The 10,000-nt window shown below is 36.4% G+C and overlaps 1 protein-coding gene across 2 annotated transcripts in view; it reads right to left on the bottom strand.

Annotated features, from left to right (window-relative positions):
• The window catches only part of tpcn2 (two pore segment channel 2), a 32,821-nt gene that overhangs the window by 11,708 nt on the left and 11,113 nt on the right, over positions 1-10,000 (bottom strand). For both annotated transcript variants that reach the window (XM_079590173.1, XM_079590174.1), the window contains 15 exons: positions 9,225-9,331; positions 8,983-9,055; positions 7,547-7,646; positions 7,157-7,222; positions 6,986-7,050; positions 5,382-5,491; positions 5,211-5,292; positions 5,051-5,137; positions 3,264-3,383; positions 2,540-2,599; positions 2,206-2,334; positions 2,054-2,109; positions 1,870-1,969; positions 113-184; positions 1-20 (listed from right to left, as the gene is read on the bottom strand). The exon at positions 1-20 is cut by the window's left edge and continues 54 nt beyond it. In XM_079590173.1, the coding sequence (XP_079446299.1) occupies positions 1-20; positions 113-184; positions 1,870-1,969; positions 2,054-2,109; positions 2,206-2,334; positions 2,540-2,599; positions 3,264-3,383; positions 5,051-5,137; positions 5,211-5,292; positions 5,382-5,491; positions 6,986-7,050; positions 7,157-7,222; positions 7,547-7,646; positions 8,983-9,055; positions 9,225-9,331 (1,247 nt within the window). The remainder of the gene's footprint in view (positions 21-112; positions 185-1,869; positions 1,970-2,053; positions 2,110-2,205; positions 2,335-2,539; positions 2,600-3,263; positions 3,384-5,050; positions 5,138-5,210; positions 5,293-5,381; positions 5,492-6,985; positions 7,051-7,156; positions 7,223-7,546; positions 7,647-8,982; positions 9,056-9,224; positions 9,332-10,000) is intronic.

The following is a 10,000-nucleotide window of genomic DNA, read 5'->3' on the forward strand; positions in this document are numbered from 1 at the left end:
GCAAACACATAGTACACCACCTGCATCAGAGACGACACATGTACAGGTGAAGAGACCTCATCATTAATGATTAAACAGCATGTGACACTGTAAAAGGACTCCGCTCACTCACCAACAGAATGCCAGCAAATGCCCGCAAGTTTTTCACCAGGTCCACGAGAGTGCTGGCCACCACGGCCATCAACTAAAGCACAAAGAACACAAACATTATTAGTGCACTTGATGTATGTCAGATGACAATTTGGGGTAGACTAATTATGCAAACTACTGTATATGAAATATAGTCATAGCCCAAAATACTGGCACCCATTAAATGTTTTTCAAATATTATGAGCAATAATGTGCAGTCAGCTAGTTACTGTAACAGTGCCAACTAAAACATTTTTTGGAAGAAAAGCAAACCCGTAAGAGAGACAAAACTTGACGTTTAAATCTATATACACTTATATATGAAACTCAAAATTAGAATATCATGCAAAAGTTCATTTATTTCAATAATTCAACTTAAAAGGTGAAACTAATATATTATATAAACTTATTACATGCAAAGTGAGATATTTCAAGCCTTTATTTGTTATAATTTTCATATTTCAAGCCCTTATTTGTTATAATTTTCATATTTCAAGCCCTTATTTGTTATAATTTTGATGATTATGGCTTACAGCTTATGAATACCCCAAATTAAAAATTAGAATATTGTGAAATTATTTTCATAAGCTATAAGCCATAATCATCAAAATTATAACAAATAAAGGCTTGAAATATCTCACTTTGCATGTAATGAGTCTATTTAATATATTAGTTTCACTTTTTAAGTTGAATTACTGAAATAAATGAACTTTTGCACAATATTTACATTTTGTAAGTTTTTTTTTTATAGGTATAACATATATTTGCAGTGTATACGTTGTTGCTACAGTAGGTGTAGACTGATGTACTACTTCTCAAAGAGAAGTGTTTAAATTGAACTGTTTAAATAGCTTCTTATGGTATTGTGTAATTATTAAAATTTCTATTATGTATTCTTAATAATTTTTTTCTTTAGGTTGACTTGTAACTTAGAATATTTACCCCTGGTTTCACAGACTAAGCTTAAGATAGTCTCAGACTAAAATGTATGTTTGAGCCGTTTTAACTGAAAGCTGACATATCTTAAAATATGTTTGTTTAGTCTCAAGATGCACACCAGTACCGGTAATATTTTTTTTCTAAGACACATTTATAAAACCTGCTTATGTCCTAATTGAACTAAGGCCTAATCCTGGCTTAATCTAAGCCCTGTCTGTGAAACTGGCCCTTAATGTTTAATTAGTTTGCATTTAAGCCGTGCTGAAGTGGCAAGCAATGAGTCCAGATTAAAATCCACCTAAATACCATGAAAAGAGATGAAAACTGCAGAAAGGAAGAAATCTAATTTAAATCAGAGAGAATTTGAGTGGTTTGCAAACGGCCGTATAGAGATGTACTGTGTGAACTTCATTAATGGCTATTGGAAGCACTCATGTACAGTTATGTTACCTAAAGGCTGCGCTACCAAATTTAAAATATAAGGTGATATATAATTGTCCAGGGATGCGTTTCCCAAAAGCATCACAAGCCTAAAGTTGATCGTAGAACAATTGCCACCAATGGTCTCTACGATCAACTTAGGCTTTTGGGAAACGCAGTCCAGGCCATTTTTAATAATAATAATTTATAATTTGTTCATGTTTTTCGGTGGGTTATAAGCCAAGTACTTTGCATTGTTCTGCAAATAATTAGCTTTTAACAGTGATCTGCTAGAATAAAAAAAATAAGAAATGCAATGGTGTGTTCAGCCACAGCTGTAGTATAATTTAAGGTGTTCAATGCGAGTATCCTATCACCAACCTTGATTTCTGGAATTATCCTGAGGAAACGGAAAACAATCAACATGTTGACCAATCGCACCATCTCCCACAAAGCCATCACACGGTGAGGAACCGGATCCCTGTCACAATATGAGGAAAACATCAGATCAAGGCGTTCGGAGAACAGATTTCTATTTCAAAGTGATCTTATTCCACACACTCACACTTCCTCAGAGTCAGAGGGAGTCTTGTATGTGATGAATATGGCAATCTGAAGAGCCTGTTGAGGATAAAAGAACAGCACAATGTGTCTCCAGTTATTGCATGCATGTACGCTGCATAAATCCAAGGATTATTATCAATACAATTAAATTACCAGCAAAAGAACAGTGAGAAATCCATCAAAAATGTTATTCCTGAAAGACAGGTAACCTCTCCAACCATGAGCCACTATTTTCAGTATCATCTCTATTAAATAGAACATGATGAAAGCACAGTTGATGATCTAGAAGACAGAAAAGGCATTTGCATTAATATTCACTAAAACACACTCCAAAATTCAGAAAACACAATAAATCAACTATTGGTGAAAATTTTAAAACATCGGCCAAAAGTATTTGATTTAAAGTTTTGAACCAGCCAATAAACTTTCTAAAAGAAATGTCATTATTGCAGCAGCATAAATAGTTTTCAATGCATGAGACGGTCACCTCCATATAGAAGTAACTCCTCTCTGAGGCGGATTTCTCTGAGTTCAGAACCAAGACGGTCTGCAGAAAAACAACAGATATCAGAGATGAACTTCAAGTTTCAAAGAGCCAGAACAACCAAGTGCACGGTTTGTGTTCAGTGTACAGGATGGACTATTGTAGTCCAAGCTATAACTCCTTTTATGCATATACTATCCACAAGATGGCACCATTTCACAACAAAACAAAGAAATATCATGTGATCAATAATGATTTTGAAATGTATTTTTGTTAGCTAAATTCCTTAACCCTGAGATATCAAATGGTGTTCTAATATTTCAATAAATAAAATTAATAATACAATTATTTTGCTAATATAAGTTCTAACCTGATGCAGGTTTTAAATTATATGAATTGTAGAAATTATGGTGTGTATGATTACTTTTAAATTTATAGATTTGTCTGTAATCTGTGGTCAATATTTTCCCTGTTTATATAAAACAATTACAGTAAAAATTACTGAGTAAAACTTATACATTTTCAAATTTGTAATTTAATTTAATTAGCCATTTTTTTCACAGGATCTATCCCCTTGTAGCTCCATCATGAACCACTGAGTGGTGAAAAAACAATTTGGGAAAACCTCGTTTTAATGGACTGAATTCTGGAATTGTATGTGATGTATGTTATGTACATTGGGTAATGTGATAATTAAAGCAAGTGAAAAGCAAATAAGGTTTCTTACACAGACACAGATGACATTGGCCAGAGCGACAACGTTTCCCAGCACTGTAATATAATAGTGGCTGTAGATGTACTGGATATGCTGCAGGGCAGAAGAACTGTACTCTGGCTTTGGTGGATGCTGCAGGGAAAACACAAAAACACAACACTTCATATGTCTATTGACACCAGAAAAGTAAAACCAGAGTCAATGTTAATTTCCAATTCAACTCTGTAGCAAACAGGATGCAGAACTGAAATGTATATTTGAATCCAAGGAAGTAAAATTCAAAGAAACTCTTGCTGTGTGTACAGTTTAAATATGATGACTTTGAATTTCAAAATGAAAACCCATACACAAAACATGTGGGGCATTTCCTGAAAAAAAAAAATTGTGGTGGAATTTATATTAATCATATTGTTGGATGAAATTATTTAATTGAATAATAATTTATTTTACTATTTAATGTATTTATATTTATTATATGAATTACAACTCATTTTATGGACCTAATAAATAGCACATTATTTTCCAGAACGCTTCCTTAATCAAGTCTCCAATATTTATATAGCAATTTTTACAACACTGTTTCGAAGCAGCTTTACTGTGATAACAGGAAAATAATGCAACAGAGTATGTGTTGGCTGTACAGCAGATCTAGAAGAACATAGTGTCATTGTCTAGCTTAAGTCAGTTCAGTGTTGATTCATTTCCGTAGTCAAAAGTATTAATCATTATTTATCAGTGATGTGTCATTGTCCAGCTCAGTTCAGATCTCGTTCAAAAGTGTCAATGCAGTCAGATCAATAATTTTGTTGAATATTAAGTAGGGCTGCACTATATTGAAGAAAAATGCGATATACGACGATAACTCATTAAATAATGTGATATTCAATATTCAATACGATGTTTTAGCACAATGTTTGTGTGTAACAAAAAACACGATGCTTTTGTTACTAAGTGAGTAAAATAAACGTAAATTATCTTTAAAATATATTTACATTTACATTTACATTTATTCATTTAGCTGACGCTTTTATCCAAAGCGACTTACAATTGCTATATATCAGAGGTCGCACGCCTCTGGAGCAAGATATTTAAAATGAAAATATTTAACCTACATTCGTGTTTGACATTCTTTTTGTGACAAGAAAACATCCCTACAACATCTGAAAGTGAACAGCAGTGTTTTACAGTAGCACAAGAAGTGTTATTTTAACAGCAGGGTTTCAGGAAGGCCTACATTAGGATTATTTAACAACAGAAACTGAATAATCAAATGTAAAAATCAATGTATGAATTAAATACTGACTCTTATTAAAGCTACAAAAGTTATTCAGCCAAGAGCAGTGAGTGATTTTCTCTTCATCTTTTGTTCATTACCAGTTATTGCAAGCCGTTGTGATATGCATTTTGCGCTATACTGTATATACATTTGCGATATTTTGATAATTTCTATATATTGTGCAGCCCTAATATTGAGTGTCCCCAAATTACCCCAAACTTTTCAAAATGGAAGAAAATGAAACAGGCTTATCAGATGCACACTTTAAACAGTCATATATGTTTGCCCATTTTGTTGTCGTTTTGGACTAAATAAAATTCCTAATTTTGTCAAGTTTCAGTGAACTAATTCCTCTTCCTGTGCAAATTACAACTCATAAAATATAAGGGAGTCCTGTCCAATGCACCATATTCTTATGATTCAAATACTAATTTAACTGACCTTGTACATACTGTTAAAAAAGAGTCTGGATTCACACTGTAATGTAAAGTGATCCACATATGTACTCTAGATGGTCACACACCTCTTTCATAAAATCCTTGTCCAGCTCATTAAAGAGCCTCTGGAAGGCCTCGCCATCGATGAAGCCGTCTGGAAACTGCTGAGCAGCCTGAGAGAAACACAACACAAGTCAAACCAACATCCAGTTTACTTTAATAAACTATTCTGCAATCTGTACTCACCTTAATAATATCTTGTCTGCAGTAAGACTTCATGTGGACTCTACCCATGACCTGCAGAAACATGTTCACCGCCACTCGCTCCCTGAGCAGAAACAGGAGCAGTCATGTGATCATCAGAGACGGGGATAAGAGTGAACGTGTGCAGAGAAAGCTGTGAGGAAGTGTTCTTACACGTGGCCTTCAGATTGAGTGCTGGTGTGTCCTCGTCCCGGACAGCACAACACCTCGAACGCTGCCCGAATACCCAGACGCCTCCTGATTATAGACGTCTGGACTGACATCTGAACACAGATCATACTATCAATCAATAAAGCAAGAGTTGACCCCAAATTAACATTCTGTCATCATTTACTAACCCTCATTTTGTGTGTATGACTTTCGTAGAAAAGGAGAAATTCTGAAGAATGTTTACGTCACTATTTTCCATGTAATAAAAACGTATGACTTCAGAAGACAAGAAAAAAAGACACTTTTTGGAGTTTGACAGCCCCTGTTTTCATCTAAAGTTGCACATTTAACGTGCATACATTTGGAATATCGCATAAAACATCTGCGAATAAAGCACCCGTTTCCATACCATGTGTTCAAGAGAACAAAATCGTCACTTCTTGGGAAATTGGTGCAAAATATCTGTTATAAAAATGGAAGTTGCTGCAATCGGGGAAGAAACTGTGGCTCTTACGTTGTCTGTCTTACGTTTAGATGCCTGATGTTTGTGAACTCAATTGTGTGAGACACTTCTGTGAGGACATTATGCCTGATCATTTTGGTGACAGACTTTGGCTCAGGGTTGCCAGGCTCGTGTCAAAACCCACCCAAATGTCATTCAAAACCCACCCAATCATGGCCAAAACTAGCACAACTGTGTTCCGGTGGGTTCCTCGGTAAAAATCACGTTCCAGGGGGTAAAAATATTGAGTGTTGTGGACTTGCCTAAACTTATAGGTGAAACTTGAAAAATGTGAATATCGTGCAAAAGTTCATTTATTTGAGTAATTCAACTTAAAAGGTGAAATTTATATATTATATAGACTCATTACATGCAAAGTGATTTTGATGATTTTGATGATTATGGCTTACAGCTTATGAAAACCCAAAATTCAAAATTAGAATATTATGAAAAGTTTTCATAAGCTGTAAGCCATAATCATCAAAATTATAACAAAAAAAGGCTTGAAATATCTCACTTTGCATGAAATAAGTCTATTTAATGTATTAGTTTCACCTTTTAAGTTGAATTACTGAAATAAATGAACTTTTGCACGATATTCAAATTTGTCGAGTTTCACCTGTATGTGGCTCAGGCATTTCAAAATGACCAAACCAACATTTGAGATGCTGTGCAATGTGATTGGCCCACTGGTTAGTCCAGTTATCCAACCACATACTCTGTTGAGGCAAAGTCACATGACTTTTTTTTTTTGCGCATCAAGGGATATATTCAGTAGATGTCTTTCCATCATATTTTATGTGTGTGTCTTCTTATCATTTTTTTATGCACATTTTTAGAATGTATGCACATCTTGGCATTTCCATCCAGATTTTGTATGTGATATCCCAAAATTCACATTAAAATAGGTGGATGGAAACATAGCTACTTTTGTTGTATGGAAAAAAAGGAGCTTGGAGATTACATTCAAAATATATTCTGTGCTCCATGGAAGAAAAAAGTAATTTGGGTTTGGAAATAATGACAGAATTTTGAATGCCGAACTATTCCTTTAACAAACAAGCCACAAATTCCTAAAAAAACAATGTAAGATGACGTCACTCACCAGTAAATATCCCCTGAACTGGTTATAAATAATAGCCGTCATTAGATTCATCAACAAATACGTTCCTGGCAAAAGCGATACAAAAATGTCAATGTTTAAATGCAGGTGGAGAGTTATAAATGTGTGTATAATTTACTGCACTCTACATTTACAGAGTGCCATAAAACTTACCAAACACACTAAAGAGTATAAAAAATATCGAATATCCACGGTTCAGAGAGTACGCTGGAATCATGACTGTTGAGAGAAAGACATGTTGGGATTACAAACACAGATTACAAGAGAAGGTTGAAGGACATTGGTGCGGTTTCACATTTAAAACACACAGATACCTGTGAAAGTTTAACAGAACGTTGTGAGAAGTCACAAGACATCATGTCATGTGGTCAAAGCCAATGACTCACAGCTTCTACTGCAATGAGCCAGAAGTGACGGAGAATTCGACACAGCAGTGCCAAAATGTCATCTGTGTCACTGAACATCTAAAACTTTACTGAGTCATTCAGAGAGTCGCACCTCCTGAGAGACTTCAGCAACATTCACAGTCACGTAAAGACGTACCGTCAGGGTTATTGGCGGTGGTGAGCAGCACTAGCAGAGAAGACAGGGCTTTTGGCAGGTTTTTGAAGTATGTTTCCCATTCTCCATTCTTCTTAGGATCCTACAGAAACACACAGAATAAGTCATCTGGAGAATTGTATTATTTGTAAGCTCATTTAAATACATGCGTCGGCTAAATTATTCAAAATATAAAGGTTGTTCGATTTGATTTGCCCCTCTAACCGCCAGATGAAATAACTCCAGATAGTGCATGTAGTAAATGTTTAACTTTTACTGAAGGAAATGGAAGTGGTTCTCGCTGCCAGTGTGTTCAGACGAGTGCTGTGTGGTTGCTGAGCTGTGAGGTTCAGTTATATATGTGGTTTAGTCATTATCACTAGGGTGATCTGCATGGCTGCAACGTGGCTGCTTTACTGGCCCGTGTCAAACGAGCCCACACACACAAGCTTCTACACTCTGGACGCTAGATATGACTTTCAATGCAAGGAAGTCTATAGAATTGTTTTGCCCATTTTACTCTCTGCCCAGTGAAAATCTTCAGTTTCATCCACATGTCAAACTCCGCTCCTGTTTCCAGTAATCCTGAAGACCTTGATTAACTGGTTTAGGTGTGTTTAATTGGGGTTGGAGCTAAACTCTGCAGGACAGTGGCCCTCCAAGAACTGAGTTTGACACGCCTGGTCTAATCGCTAAAATAAGTAATAGCACACCTCTCCTCCACAAGTATTAATTCTAGGCTCTGTTTACACTTGGTGTTAAGATGCGTTTTGGTCGATCGGATCACAAGTGGACGACGCTATATACAGGTGTAAACGGGGTCTAAAGCGTTTTGAGCTTGTCCACTTTTGACCTCTTCTGGTAGTGGAAAACACATTCGACTGGATTGCTTTCGTAGTGTAAACGCTCATGTGGTCGAATGTGTTCAAACCGCCACAAAACACCGTCTTCTCTCCGTCTGCTGATCTAATGCGGGAACATTATGGGAAGAGCTCTAACCAGACGGGATTTAAACTTTGTCGGCTGAAGACTCAAGTTTGGTTTGAAGATGAAAAACGTACCGAACACAATGTTCTCTCACCATTCCTGATCTCTAACACACACTCACAGTGTTCGGCTGGTCTTGTGGCTTCAGAGCAGAAACTAAAGCTGATGCTCTCCGTATGTTTTTCTGTCCTCTCCGGGCGCATTAATATGCAAATTGCGCGAACTTATTTTGTCCATTCGACCGAAAGATCTAAAAAAGCCCATACATTTACCCATCCATAGACCCTCGAAGAAATCAGGACAGAAGTGGTCAAAAGTGGACAAAAGAGACGGATTAAAACACCAGGTGTAAACGGGAATGTGTCTCCCTCGTCTACTTGTGATCCGATCGACCAAAACGCATCTTAAGAGATGAGATATTTGGCAAAGATTATATTGTGAGCACTTATTACATCTGATTTGGCAAATATCAGCATTCCAATCATGGTGAATATGCAGAGGTGTAATGCCAGGAGCAGGACAACACTGAAAGAGAACGAGAGAAACATAAGAGAGAACACTTTTGGTCAATGTTTACGGTCATTATTTTAAAATTGCAATATTAGAATGAGACGGCATCCAAATTGAGAAGTGAAAATAAGTCTGCAAATATAAAAAAAGACCTGTGGGAAAACCATAAATAAACATAAATTACCTTGCTATCTCTGGAAGAGTCCTTTTGATACATTTTAGAGTTTTCTTCATGAGGGAAGAGTTTTGCAAGAGGAAAAATGGGCGAATCAGTCTCCTGACTCTCAAACTCTGTGGGACAGAATGACAAGGCAATATCACAATCGCCCCACTGCTGATCGAGTCAATCCTGCTTCCCAAGACATGCTCAGGGTTCACTTATTGAAGACCTTAAAGGGATGGTTAGTAATGCCAGGTTGTAACGTTTGTAAGTACATCAGGAGTTTATTTAAATAACACTTGCCTGATGGCTTATGCTAGCGCTAACCCGGACGTCGAGGTCACTTCCGTGATTTGGGAAAAGCCCGTAAAAGTCCTGGCAGAAAGCGATGCATAAGGATGTAGTGTAACGACGCCCAGTTCCAGGAATGCACTATTTTTTTGTTGACAGTACCAGTTTGCAACAATTATTAGTTAACACTAAGTTGTCAACACTTCGGAAAGAAATATTAAAAAATGTTGGATATAACGTCCAGGTTAGCGGTAGCATAAGCCATCAGACAAGTGTTATTTAAATAAACGCCTGATGTACTTACAAACTTTACAAAGCCTCGTTTTATGAGTACAGAACCTATTTGTACTACTGTAGAAGTTTGGTACCATTCCGGGCATTATTAGTGGAGTAATTTACGAGATACATCCTAGGATCCATTAGCGCCTGCACTAAGCCATTCGCCTGATATCTCTAAATAAGCTCTAACTTTAATAATGTTCGACCAAGGGAAGAATCGTGTTTGGCTC

The sequence above is a fragment of the Phoxinus phoxinus genome (assembly GCF_949152265.1).
Source record: "Phoxinus phoxinus genome assembly, chromosome: 2".
Taxonomy (NCBI): domain Eukaryota; kingdom Metazoa; phylum Chordata; class Actinopteri; order Cypriniformes; family Leuciscidae; genus Phoxinus; species Phoxinus phoxinus.